At 39.7% G+C, this 14,043-nt stretch overlaps 1 protein-coding gene across 9 annotated transcripts in view; it reads left to right on the forward strand.

Moving 5' to 3' along the window:
• sin3aa (SIN3 transcription regulator family member Aa) overlaps positions 1-14,043 on the forward strand; it is a 121,469-nt gene that overhangs the window by 74,968 nt on the left and 32,458 nt on the right. For all 9 annotated transcript variants that reach the window (XM_048617003.1, XM_048617005.1, XM_048617002.1 and 6 more), the window contains 3 exons: positions 7,000-7,238; positions 11,627-11,810; positions 13,400-13,979. In XM_048617003.1, coding sequence (XP_048472960.1) covers positions 7,000-7,238; positions 11,627-11,810; positions 13,400-13,979 — 1,003 coding nt within the window. The remainder of the gene's footprint in view (positions 1-6,999; positions 7,239-11,626; positions 11,811-13,399; positions 13,980-14,043) is intronic.

The raw sequence follows: 14,043 nt of genomic DNA on the forward strand, positions 1-14,043 counted from the left end.
GCATCCACAAGCCTATAAGTTAGAGAATTCTGAAAATTCAAAACCAGAATTTTCTCCTTGTGCCTGTCTTAAATCATTAGCTGCCTAGTTCTAGACTTTCTAGCCAGGGGAAAGAATCTCTCCATAACCGCCCTGTCAAGCCCTCTCAGAATCTTATAATTTTCAATGCTGTCATTCTTCTAAACTCCAGTACAGGCAAAATCTAGGATAGGTGTCATGATTTAGATTTCTTCGGTTGGGGGAATGGGGTACACTCAGCATGGTCTTAAAATTAGATCTAGATCATTTAAGTGTGCAAATCAGTAATTATTTTCACATGGTTGTGCAAATTGTGCTCTTTCTGAGATTGTTGATGGGTAAGGGCAGTACAGATTTTGGAGCCATGGTGGCTAAATGGAGCTGATTTAAAGAACAACCAGAAGAACATAGTAGGAGCTGGAATAGACCATTCGGGCCCTTGGGCATGCTCCACCATTCAGTGGCCTTTAACGCTGTTTACTTGCCTTCCCTTTTGATTCCTTTTTGATCAAAAATTTGCTTAACTTCATTATAGAACAAAAAACAGTACAGCACAGAAACAGGCCCTGCAGCTGATACATGATGCTGTTCTAAACTAAGAACCTTTTGCCTCTATACAGTCAGTATCCCTCTATTCCCGGCCTACATATATCTGTGAAGAGGCCTGTTAAACATAGCTTCTTGTCTGCCTTCACCACCTCCTCTGGCAGTGCATTCCAGGCACTTACTACCCTCTGTGGGGAAAAGAAAACTTGCCTGTCACATCCTCTTTAAACTTACCTCATTTTACCTTAAACCTATGTCCCCTAGTAATTGACATTTCAGCCTTGGGGAAAAAGACTCGGACTATCCATGCCTCTCATAATTTTGTAAACTTCTATAAAGTCACCCCCTCATCCTTCAATGTTCAAATGAAAACAAACCAAGCTTGTACAATCTCTCCTTATAGCTAATATCTTCAAAAACGGGCAGCCATTTCTGTACCCTCTCCAAAGCTTCCACGTTCTTCTGGTAGTGTGTCAACCAGAACTGTACACAATATTCCAAATGTGGTCTTACTGAAGTTTTGTACAGCTGCAACATGGCTTGCTAATTTTTATACTCTTAGCACTGAATGATGAAGGCAAGCATGCTCTATGCCTCCTTGACCATCTTATTTGCTTGTGTTGCCACTTTTAGGAAACTGTGGACTTGAATGCCTAGATCCCTCTGTATGTTGAGGCCACTAAGGGTTCTGCCATTTACTGTATATTTTCCTCCTCCATTAGATCTTCCAAAATGCATCATCTTGCATTTGTCCAGATTAAACTCCATCTGCAATTTGTCTGCTCAATATCCTCTGGCAATCTTCCTCACTGTCCACAGCTCCCCCAGTTTTTATTTTGTCCGCTAACTCATTAATCAGACGACTTACGTTCTCCTCCAAATCATATATATATATTCTATACACACAACACACATATACGCACACACACACACGCTTCCCTCCCGACACTGGTCACAGATCTCCGGTCAGAAGAACACCCACTGCTACTCTGTCTTCTCTGTCTAAGCCAGTTCTGTATCCCTCTGTATGCCTCTTAGTAGCTCACCATGGATCCCATATGACTTCACTTTTTGTATCAGCCTACCATGAAAGACCTTGTCAAAGGTCTTGCTAAAGTCCAGATAGACAACATCCACCACCCTGCCCTCATCAATCATTTTTGTCACTTCCTGAAAAAACTTAATCAAGTTTTTGAGACAGACATTATATCCACTGATTCCTGGAGAAGAGAATTCCAAATCCAAATGACCATCAATGCTAAATGAGAGATGATATTTTTGTAAATTATGCCCCCAATGTATAGATTCCCACTTGAGAGGAAACAACATCTCAGCATCTAGTTTATCAAGTCCCCACAGAACATCTTATGTTTAATAACTTCACCACTCGTTATTCTATACTCCAAAGAATATAGGCCAATCTTTCGTAATAAGATAAACTTTATTCCAGTAATCAGCCAAGTGAATGTTGTCTGAACTGCTTCTAATTCAAGTTCCTTTTAGTAAGGAGACCAGAACTTTACTCCATTCCAGGAGTGGTTTTGAAATGAGCTGAATAGTTGGAGCAAACCTTTTCTAATTATGTATTCCATTCTCCTTCCATTTACTTAAATTAGTTGCTGAACCTCCATGGTAAGTTTTTTTTTGTGATTCATCCACACAGCAGACTTTTTAAGAAAATAGTTCGTGGCTCACAACAAAGTGCTATGCCAGTAAGGAAGAAGGATTCTAAGAGGCGGGTCAACAAACTAGGGTCAACCAAGGAAGTTAAGGACAATATCAAACTAAAAGAAAAAAAAAAGTTGTAAACCAGAGGAAAATTTTAGAAATCAACAAAAGATGACCAAAGAATAATAAAGAGGGAGAAAATAAACTTTGAAGGTAAACCAGCAAGCAGTTGGGCAGCATGGTTGCTCAGTTGTTAGCATTGCTGTCTCATAACACCAGGGACTGCGTTCGATTCCGGCCTTGGGCGACTGTGTGAGTTTCCTACGGGTGCTGTAGTTTCCTCCCACAGTCAAGGTTGTGCAGGTTAGATAGACTGGCCATGCTAAATTCCCTCTAGTGTCCAGGGATGTGCAAGAGAGGTGGATTAGCCATGGGAAATGCAGGTAATAGGGTAATGGGGTGAGTCTGGGTGGGATGACCTTCGGAGGGTCTTTGTGGACTAGATGGGTCGACTGGCTGACTTCCACACTGTAGGGAATCTGTGATTTAATTCTATAAATATCAAACGGACAGGAAGGGCTTCTTTAAACATATAAAGAGAAAGAGAGAGGCCAACATGAACACACGCCCCTTGGAGAATGAGGCTGGGGAAATAATAATGGGAAAGCAGGAAATGGTAGAAGAGTTGAATAAATATTTTGCATCATTTTTCATGTTTGAATACACTAATAGCATTCTAAAAATATTAAATAATCAAGCGGAGAAGGACACGGGCTAGAGCTAAAATAACTATCACTAGAGAAAAATTACAAGGGAAATTAATGGGGCTAAAGACTGATAAGTCCCCTGCACTTGATGGATTGCACCTTTTGGATTTTTATGGAAGTAGCTATAGAGATGGTGGATACATTGGTAATAATCTTCCGAGATTCCTCAGAATCTGAATAAGTTTCAGAAGATTGAAAAACTGAAATGTAATACCTTTTATTCAAAAAGGGAAGGAGAGAGAAACTATAGAGCAGTTAGCTTAATACCTGTCATTGGGAAAGTGTTAGGATCTATAAAGCATAGTAATAGCAGAGCATTTAGAAATAGATCATATGATCAAGCAGTCGGCATGGTTTCATGTAGGGACAATCATGCCTGACAAATTTACTAGAATCTTTGAGGAGCTAACAAGCAGAATACATAAAAGGAAACCAGTAGATGTAAAATAATTGGATTTATGTGGAAAAATATGAGATTTTGCACTTTAGCTGGAAGAATGGAGATGCTGAATATTATTTAAATGGGAAAAACTGCAGAAAGAGGGATTTGAAGGTCTCCTTACATAAATCGCAAAAAGCCAATATACAAGTTCAGCAGGTAATAGGGAAGGCAAGTGGATCATTGGCCTTTGTTTCAAAGGGAATAGTCTTGCTAACACTGTACAAGGCCACACACATACTGTAAACAGTTTTTGTTTCCTTGCATTGGAGACAGTCCAGAGAAGATTCACTAGGTTAATCCTGGGTATAGAGGGATTTTCTTGTCAGAGGCTGAGAGGCTTGAACTTGTACTCATTGGAGGTTTAGAGGAATGATGAATGACCTTATTTCAATGCACACAATTCTTAGGAGGTTTGATAAAGTAGATGGGAGAAGTTGTTTTCTCTTGCGGGAGAGTCTTGGACGAGAAAGCATGATTTCAGAGTAACAGGTCACCGTCTTAAGAAACGGGTGAAGAAAAATTTCTTCTGATGGTAGTGAATCTATAAAATTATTTACCACAGAGGGCTGTAGAGTCTGGGTCATTAATAATATTCAGGCTACAATAGACGGCTTTTTAAACAGTAAGGGAATCAAGGGTAATTGCGAAAAGGCAGAAAAGTGAAGTTGAGGATTATCAGATCAGCCATGATATCATTGAAAGGCAAAGCGGACTCCGTGAGCCAAATGGCCAACTTCTGCTTTGCTTTATGGTCTTATTGGACACGTTAGTTCCTTTATAATGTAGTTCTCTCCCCATGTAAATAATATTCTGCCTTTCCATTCTGAAGAACCTTGCATTTTCCCAGATTTTACTTCATGTGCCAATTCTTTTACCCACTTGTGTAACCCAATTAGACCTCTTTGTAGTCTGTTTACAGCAATTTGGCTATAATACAATTGATCCTCTCATATAGGTCATTGATATGGATTGTAAATAGTTGAGACATCAGCATTAATCTCTGTGGATTTTCAATAGTTACAGTTTGTCATCCTGAAAATTACTAATTTATTCCGTCAATTCTATAATTAACTAAACCTCTGTTTGTCCTAATATTTCACCCTCCAAACCATGAGTTTTATCTTGTGTGGTAACCTTTTATGTGGCATCCATGCCTTTATGCCTTTGGGAAGTCCACATATATATTATAAATGCACATCGACTGGTTTCCCATTATCCATCCTGTTTGTTGCATCTATCTGGATAAATCAAGTTGTTGCATTTTGGTAAGACAAACCAGAGCAGGACTTTCACAGTTAATGATGGGGCCCTTGGGAGTGTTGTTGAACAGAGTGACCTAGGGGTGCAGGTTCATAGTTCCATGAAAGGTTGCCTTCATTGGTCAACGCATTGAGTATAAGAGTTGAGACATCATGTCGCGGCTGTACAAGTCATTGGTGAGGCCACTTTTGGAATACTGCATGCAATTCTGGTCGCCTTGCAACAGGAAGGATGTTGTTAAACTAGAAAAGATGCAGAAAGGATATTGATGGGACTGGAGGATTTGAGTTATAACGAGTGGCTGGATAGACTGGGACATTTTTCCCTGGAGCATCGGAGACTGAGGGGTGACCTTATAATAAAATCATGAGGGGCACAGATAAGGTGAATAGCAAAAATCTTTTTCCAAGGGTAGAGAGTCCACAACTAGGTTTAAGGTGACAGGAGAGAGATTTAAAAGGGACCTGAGGGGCAACTTATTCACACAGAGAGTGGTGTGTATATGGAATTAGCTGCCAGATGAAGTTGTAGAGACTGGTACGATTACAGCATTTAAAAGACATTTGGACAGGTATATGAATAGGAAAGCTTTAGACAGATATGGACCAAAAGCAGGCAAATGGAACTAATTAAGTTTGGGATTGCTGGTTGGCATGAATTTGTTGGACTAAAGGGTGTGTTTCAGTGCTGTATGGTCTATGACTCTATCTAAAGGAACTCTACTTAATTTGTCAAACATGATTTTTTTCACAAAACCATATTGACTGCCTTACTGAATTATGATTTTATGGTTATTAGCCCCTTAATAACAGATTTTAGTATTTTTCTAGTGACAAATGTTAGACTAAGTGGCCTCTTGTTTACTGCTTGCTGTTTCCCTCCTTTCTTGACCAATGGTGTTGCATTTCTAGTTTTCAAGTCCATTGGCACCTTTCCAGATTCTGGAGAATTTTTGAAGATTACAACCAGTGCATTTATTATCAATGTAGGCATTCTTTTTAAGATCCTAGGATGAGGCCTTCGGGTCTAGGGGCCTTGTTGACCTTTAGCCCCATTAGATTTTGTAGTAATTTTGTCTCTAGTGATGATTGTTTTAAGTTCCTTCTATCCTTTTACCCCTGTATTTCTACTATTTTTGGGATGCTACTTTTGTTTTTCCTGTGAAAGGTGATACAAAAGTTCAGTGTTTGTTATTTCTTTGTTTCCCATGTTAATTTCCCAATCTCCCCCTCTAAGGGATCTGTGCTCAGTTTTGATACTCTGCCATTTTACATACTTGTAGAATCTTTTAATAGCTGGTCTTATATTCTTCATACTGCATAATCTAATTGAAGCTAGAGGAGGCTCAAGCGGCTGAATGGCCTCCTCCTGACTCTAAGATTTACATGAAAAGCGTGTGATGGTTAGTGAATGGTCTGTTAATGGTGAAAATTGAGCTGTATGCAAAAGGCTTTAGTAATTTCTGGTGTACTGTGGGTTTTTAATTTGTTGAGTTGCGCACAATAAGGCTGCAATATTTAGACTTGAAATTGTACGTGTAGCACAGGACACGGGAGTTTGATTCGGTTTCTCTGTGAAGGAACTAAAATGTGACTTATGAGAAGTTATTGTTGTTATTGTTTTATCAAAGTTAGGATTCAACCTGACAGCATGTTTGCAATTCATGCACTCTGGATCATGTGTGATTTCAACATTGGAATTAAAATGATTCATCAATTACATTATACCAGAGACTTATTGAGGCTATTTTGAGCCCTAATCGCAGCTATCATGCTTTTAAAAAAAAATTCCTTCCATAGTCCTGCCCATTAAAATGTTGTTTTAAGGTGTTATACCGTTTTTACTTTTTATTCCTTTAATTCAATTTGGTAAAACGTAAACTTTTTTCCACCTTTCCATTCTATCTCACTTCAGTTCCCAGGGTGTGTACCATGTCATTTCTTTTCAAATGAGTGAATCAGAGCTTGCATACGTACCTCTCCTAACATCACTCAGTAACTAGCCGTGTATGGGTTGTGCAGTGCATCCTTATTCAGAATACTCCAAAGAGGAATTTTCACACCCTGGGTACCCCACAAAGCACTTCCTCCATTTCAAGAACACATCATATGGGTCTTGTGATGCTTTGTTGTAACAGTAAAGTGGCTCTTCCTAGAATATTAAATGTTGGGAATTTGATGTGGAAGCTTGTTTTTTTCAAAAATTCCATAGGTTTTTCTTTGCAAAGAAATTGAAAACTTTATTGGTTACAATTAAAAACAAAAGCAAGTTCCTTATTCTTGGATTTTTTTGGCACAGCTTGATGTTGTCTTGGAAACAAACCTAGCAACGATCCGTGTCCTGGAGACTGTTCAGAAGAAATTGTCACGAATGTCAGCAGAGGACCAAGCTAAATTTCGTCTGGATAACACTCTTGGTGGTACTTCAGAAGTCATTCACCGTAAGGCCATTCAGAGGATATACGCAGACAAGGCTGCAGACATTCTCGATGGCTTGAAAAAGAACCCTGCAGTAGCTGTACCCATTGTGCTGAAAAGGTAAAATATATTCTGGCCATGTATTATAACAATGTTTTAATTGTACTGTCTTGTATGCTGAAACTTTTAAAAGACACTTGTTTTAACATATATCAGGATATATATTTGGCACATTAGTTTCTTTAGATAAAATTACTGCATAAATCTTTGTAATGCTTTCCATATTAGTAGTTATTTGGTAGTACAGAACTTGAGTATTTCTGAAAAAAGACATTTTATCGAAGTTTTTCATCTTGTATTCATTGAGACCATGCGCAAGGATACCAATTCAAAGGAAAACTACATTTATGAGAAGGGAGGACTGATTATCTGAAGTATGAACTCTGACTGACAAAAGGCCTTGCTAAGGGAATGCACAAATTAATGACTGATCGTTAACTTGTAGACTTCATTTAAAGCCAGTAGTTTCGCACTTCTTCTATCTAGGAGCAACACAAGTGGTGTTTGCCATTAATAGGATGCTGCCATCAAGTCAAAAAGATATTCTGTCTATCACACAAATGAGTAATGTGCTATATGAATTTCAGTGCTGGTGTGATGCCACACTATGGTGTCCACCATTCATCCCAAGAATTAGCAGATCACATCAAAACAACATATTTCTTCAGCTGTTTATAACAAGCAAGGTACTGACCATACCCAACCTGCCCACATTGCAACACAGTGCCCAATAATGGATGTGATTCTGCAACTGGACAACATTTCTGGATAATGCATGAATGTGCACAGAATTTTGCAGGCAGCCAATTTAGGATTGTCATTCAGGCCCATGGTGTGATGTGCTTACACATACTGGAAGTTACATGTATTAATTTTTTAAACATTTCACATGTTTGGGTGGCACAGTGGCTCAGTGGTTAGCAATGCAGCCTCATGGACCAGGGTTCAATTCCAGCCTCAGGTGATTGTCGCTGTAGAGTTTGCACAATCTCCACGTGTCTCTGCGGGTCTCTGCTGTGCTGGTTTCCTCCAACAGTCCAAAGATGTGCAGGTTAGGTGGTTTGACCATGCTAAATTGTCCATAGTGTAGGCTACGGTAAATGCGGGTTTACAGGGATAGGGTAGGGGTCTGGGTAGAATGCTCTTCAAAGGGTCACTGTGTCCCTGATGGGATGAAAGGCCTCTTTGTTCAGTGTAGAGATTCTAAGATTCTGATACATAGACTTGTTCTGTGCAAACAGAAAGAACATGTGCATACACAGAACCCCGAATAGGTGACAGTCATTCAATGATTCATTGATTTGGGCACTGCCAGATATAAAATTTATCAAAGTCTGACAGTTAATTATCATTCTCCATGACAATGCCTCTACCAGTCAAGAGTTCACTTGCCAACCAATCAGTGCTCTGCACTCATGCAGTTTGAATGTTGATTTGGTATTCTAATGAATTGTCCTGATGAGTGCAAGATGAAAATCTTCAACAAAATGTATCTTGTATGCAACATTAAAGTTTCCACATTGTATTAAAAATGTATTGTATCTCAATGCATAAACACCGCAAGCCTAGAAATTGTTGTTAGCATTGTTAGCAATATTAACAGATTTATATCCTCTGTTATTGTAATGCAGGAACTTCTCCCATCATACCCAAAGGAGAATAAATGGGTTAGCATGTGTGAAAATAGCAGGCACGGGCATGTCCTGCAAACATAGTAAATGTTTGTTTGCCATTGATTATTGCTCGGTTATAGTGTCTATGTAGTTGTATAAAGCAATTGATAGAGAATTTGGTCTTTGTGCTAAGGTGAGCAGTCCCAGCTGTGGTAGTGACAGGATTCTGTTGCTGTCCTTTACATCGCAGAATTACAGAAGGATTATAGCACAGTGTGGGGCCATTCATTGAGGATGCACAGGTGTCTAAATTTACTTAGTGCCCCTGGGAAGTGTCCTAGCTTCTTCCCATAATCCCAAACATACTCTTCGTTTTTAAATAACGGTCCAGTTTCCTTCTGAATGCTGTGATTGAACCCTCCTTCTGCTACATTGTCAGACATTGCATTTTAAATCTCAACCATTTGCTACATGAAAATGTTTTCTTCATACCTCCATTGCATTTTTTGCCAATTACCTCAAATTTGTGCCCTCTTGTTTTTAATCTTATGTCTATCAAATCTCATTTCAACCTTCTTTTCTCCAAGGAAGGGTCCCAACCTCTGCAGTTAATATATTTTAGTATTGTCCAGGTTGAAGATAACATTGTGATTTCCAATATTAGTTGCTGTCTACTCACTGTATATGCACCTATGATCCTCCCAAACTAGTTCCCAAATGTAAGGAAGAAGTGGGGAAAGAGAGCTTGTAGAGGTGAAGTGAATGTGAGGCTGAAGTGATCACAAAACCCTCTGTAATATCTTGTCCAGACCGTGGTACAAAGAATAAAATCTTGGGTGAGGTGCTAGAGGATTGTTAGTGCTTCTGAAATTAAAGCCTAGCAGTACTCATTATCCACAGGAGGAGGGAGAAAGCAGTGGAAGATATTTGAGAGGGCTTATCATAGATTATAGGCATTCTGAAACAGGACTAGCTTTCAAAAATAATTTTGAACATGCAGAAGGATAAAGCATGGTATTAGCATGAACTGTTGGGCTTAATCCACATATCCATCATAAGATTTCCCACTTTCCTTCAATCCCCTTTCTTTGGCTCATCTTCCCAATCTGGAGGGCAGAAAGTAGCTGCCGTAAGTACCAGTCAGAAACTCCTAGGAACTGTGTAGCTTTCCACAGTTTTTACAATGTCCCTCTGGTAACAGTCTTATGATTGGGATCTGCTTTCTGGAGGTGTGTGGATGTAGGCCCAGCTGAGATATATCCAAGGCTACTGTGGGAGGCAAGGGAGGAAGTTGCAAGGGCTACAACATTAATCTTAAAATCATCTCTGGCCACAGTAGGGGTGCAAGAGAAGTGGAAGATAGCTACATGGAACTATTTTTCAAGAAGGGTGGTAAGGTAAACCAGGAAACTGCAGGCCAGTGAATCTAACATCTGTGGTAGGGCAACTATTTGAAAAAAGTCCTGAGGGACAGAAATAATCTCCACTTGAAGAGGCCAGGATTTATTAAAGATAGTCAGTCAGCATTGCTTTGTAAGGGGGAAAACATCTCTAACAAATTTGAAATCTTTGAAGAGGTGATTTGTAGGTGAGGGGAGTGCCGTTGATATAATCTACATGGACTTCATGTAGATTACATCAGATTAAAAGCAAGTTCTCACATGGCACACTGGTTAAGAAGCTAAGAACCTACAGGGTCCAGAGCAGTTTGGCAAATTGGATCGAGAATTGACAGGAGGCAATTGGCACTGGTCAGAGGTTTTTCTGACTGGAGCCCTGTGTTCAGTGGTGTACCACAGGGTTCATTGGTACCACTGGGTCCCTTGCTGTCTATAATTTTCATTAATGATCTAGATATGAACGTAGGAGGTATGATCAGTAAGTTTGTAGAAGATACGGAAATTGATGGTGTGGTAAATAGCGAGGAATAAAGCCTTAGACCACAGGATAATGTATACAAATTGGTCAGAGGGTCTAAACAGTGGCAAATGCAATTTAATGCTGAAATGGATGAGGTGATGCATTTGGGGCAATTAACAATGCAGGGGTGTACATTTTGAATGGTAGCATCCTAAGAAGTACAGAGGATCAGAGGGACCTTGGTGCACATGTCTACAGATCCTGCAGACAGGTAGATAGGGTTGCTAAAAAGCATATGGGATTAGTCAAGGCATTGAACGCAAGAGCAATGAAGTTATGATGGAGCTGTATATATTGTTTGATTAGGCCACAACAGGAATACTGTGCAGTTCTGGTTGCTACACTGAAGAAAGTTTGTGGTTCCACTAGAGAGGGTGTCAGAGAAATTCACCAGGATATTACCTAGGCTGGAGAGAAACTACTTAGGCTGGGGCTGTTTTCCTTAGAGCAGGGAGGGCTGAGGGAGGATCTGATTGAGGTGTGCAGAGTTCTGAGGTGCCTAGATAGGGTAGATAAAGAGAAACATTAGCCCTTAGCAGAGGTTTAAAGGGGATTTAAGGTAACATTTTCACCTGGACCTCAGTGCCTGAAAGGATAGGAAAGGCAGGAACTCAAGACATTTAAGGACTATTTAGATGAGTACTTGAAATACCACAGCATACAAGGCTGCGGGCCAAGAGGTAGAATAGATGAATGTTTGATGACTGGCACAGATACGACGGTCTGAAGACCCTCTTTCTGTGCTGTATAAACTCTATGACTGTGAAATTTTAGGTTTTAACATAATGCAGTAGCCAATATTTCCCCTGTCTTGTCATTTCACTGAAACTGCTTTTATGTTTGTTTTCTTGCTGTCTTCACTTCTGTCTCATTTGAAGTTTTTGTTAGAATTTCTCTTTTACTTTTCTTCCTCAGATTAAAAGCAAAGGAGGAAGAATGGCGAGAAGCACAAAGGGGTTTCAATAAGATTTGGAGAGAGCAGAATGAGAAGTACTACCTGAAATCTCTTGATCATCAAGGAATCAACTTCAAGCAGAACGACACCAAAACTCTGCGTTCCAAAAGCTTGCTGAATGAGATAGAGAGCATATATGATGAGGTATATAGCATATGTGCAACTAGTGTGTTTTTTTTCCGGGAGAGGGGGCAAGCATCTGCAGCTGTGATTCAAGGTGCTTTTGGGAAGGGCTCTATTGTCTATAGGTGACAGTAAGCCTCAGGAGTTGGCTTCCGACAGACTTCATTGTTACTTGAAAAATTAAAATACCCCTCTTAAGAATAGATTGTATTCTTGAGTAAGAGGGTGTTTGAAACTTTTGGTGACCACTGCTGTTTTGACCTCAACTTTACTGTGACTATTTGTTCAGGATTGTTGATTTGATACTTTGATGAAAAGCATGATGCAGTTTCAAAGATTGTGCCTACACTTTTGCTAGGATTTTCTGACATTTTGCCTAGAAATTGCTGGCTGTGTGGAAATTGTGACTATCTCTGTTTATGAATCTCCCTTCCTTTCCCTTAGTACTTCCTCCTTTACTCCAGTTCATGGTGCTACAATTTACCCATTAGATTACATGCACGTTATCCTGACTCCGACTCCTGCTGTTTAAGACTAATTTCCTAACCAGGTCAATAATTTGCTTTTAATTCCGAGAGCTTTAGCTAACAGTCTATTCTTAAGAAGGGTATTTTAGTTTTTCAAGTAACAATGAAGTCTGTGGGAAGCCAATTCCTGAGGCTTAGGCAATATAAAATTATTTAGTAAATAATTTTTCTGTAGCTGTTGACAGGTAGTCTCATTTGTATTGCTGAGTCCTGTTGATCTGTATATCTGTCACAAACATTGGAGATTGGCCTAATGTTCGTTTCGGGCTAGTAACATGTGTTTGTGCATCACTGATCCTGATAAACGTGTAGTAAGAAACTGTATTCTGTATTCATTTTGTAAGTACACAGCTCAACAGGAGTCACCTTATACAGTTTTAATTCAGAATGCTGGCAAGTGAGATTTAATGGTTTATTTCACAGGTGGGGCATCATCGTTGAGACGGTAAGACATTAATTCCAAGCTGTCCTTTGTTGGCAACTTTAAAACACTTCTGAATTTACTTTCACCTGTTACAAAAATGCACCAATTGAAATACCTGCATGTGTCAGTTTTGGCTCAGCAGGCAGCATCCTTAGTACTGAACCAAATGCTTGTGAATCCTCATTCTTGTGATTTGACCACATAGTGCTATGCTGGCATCTACTGCAACCCTGAGGGAATGTTGCACCACTAGGGGTGCCATTTGGGTGAGACTTTACTCCTTTTGGGCAGATGGGAACCTGTGTCACTATTTTTAGGAGAATCATAAGAGGTCTCCATGACTTCCAACTAACATCACTAAAAATACAAGGTATTTGATGTCTGTGGGTTCTTATGAACAAATTAGCTGCTTTGTTTCCAAATGTTGCATCAGTAACCACATATCAGAAGTATTTAAGTAGCACTTTGGGACATCCTTAGGCCATGAAAAGCATTACATAAGTGCAAATTTTTCTACGAAAATTAAATGAATCAACATAACACTTAACACTACAAAATTGGACCTGAATTAAACACCACTTTTCTTCTGTACTTATAATTAAATCTTTTCAGTATATTTACGCCTAATTATTTTCCTCTGTTTATTTGTGGCTTTTTAGCGACAAGAACAGGCATCTGAGGATCATGCACATGTGACATCAGGTTCTCACTTAAGCTTTGTTTACGAGGACAAGCAGATCATGGAGGATGCAGCCTCCCTTATTATCCATCACGTGAAGCGACAGGCCGGGATACAGAAGGAAGATAAATACAAAATTAAACAGATAATTTATCACTTCATCCCAGATCTGTTGTTTGCTCAGCGTGGCGAGCTGTCAGATGTGGAGGATGAGAAAGAGGATGAGGAGGACGAGGAAATGGACATTGATGAGAGCACAGGGACAACAAAAAAGCACAATGGCATTGGCAGTAGCCCTTCCAAGCCAAAACTGATGTTCAGCACCACAGGAGCACAGAAACTGCGGGGCATGGACGACGTGTATAACCTTTTCTTTGTGAACAATAACTGGTATATCTTCATCCGGCTTCACCAGATCCTGTGCTCACGACTTCTGAAGATTTACAATCAGGCTGAGAAGCAGATTGAAGAGGAATGCAGAGAGAGGGAACGGGAGATGCTTACAGGAAAGCGGGACAAAAGTGACAGTCCAGCTATTCAGCTACGACTGAAGGAACCGAGTGAGTATACACAGAAATCTCAGTAATCCTTCTCTCTTGGGAGATAGTAAATACGGTCACTTTA

This window comes from Rhincodon typus, chromosome 36 (assembly GCF_021869965.1).
Source record: "Rhincodon typus isolate 14 chromosome 36, sRhiTyp1.1, whole genome shotgun sequence".
NCBI lineage: Eukaryota > Metazoa > Chordata > Chondrichthyes > Orectolobiformes > Rhincodontidae > Rhincodon > Rhincodon typus.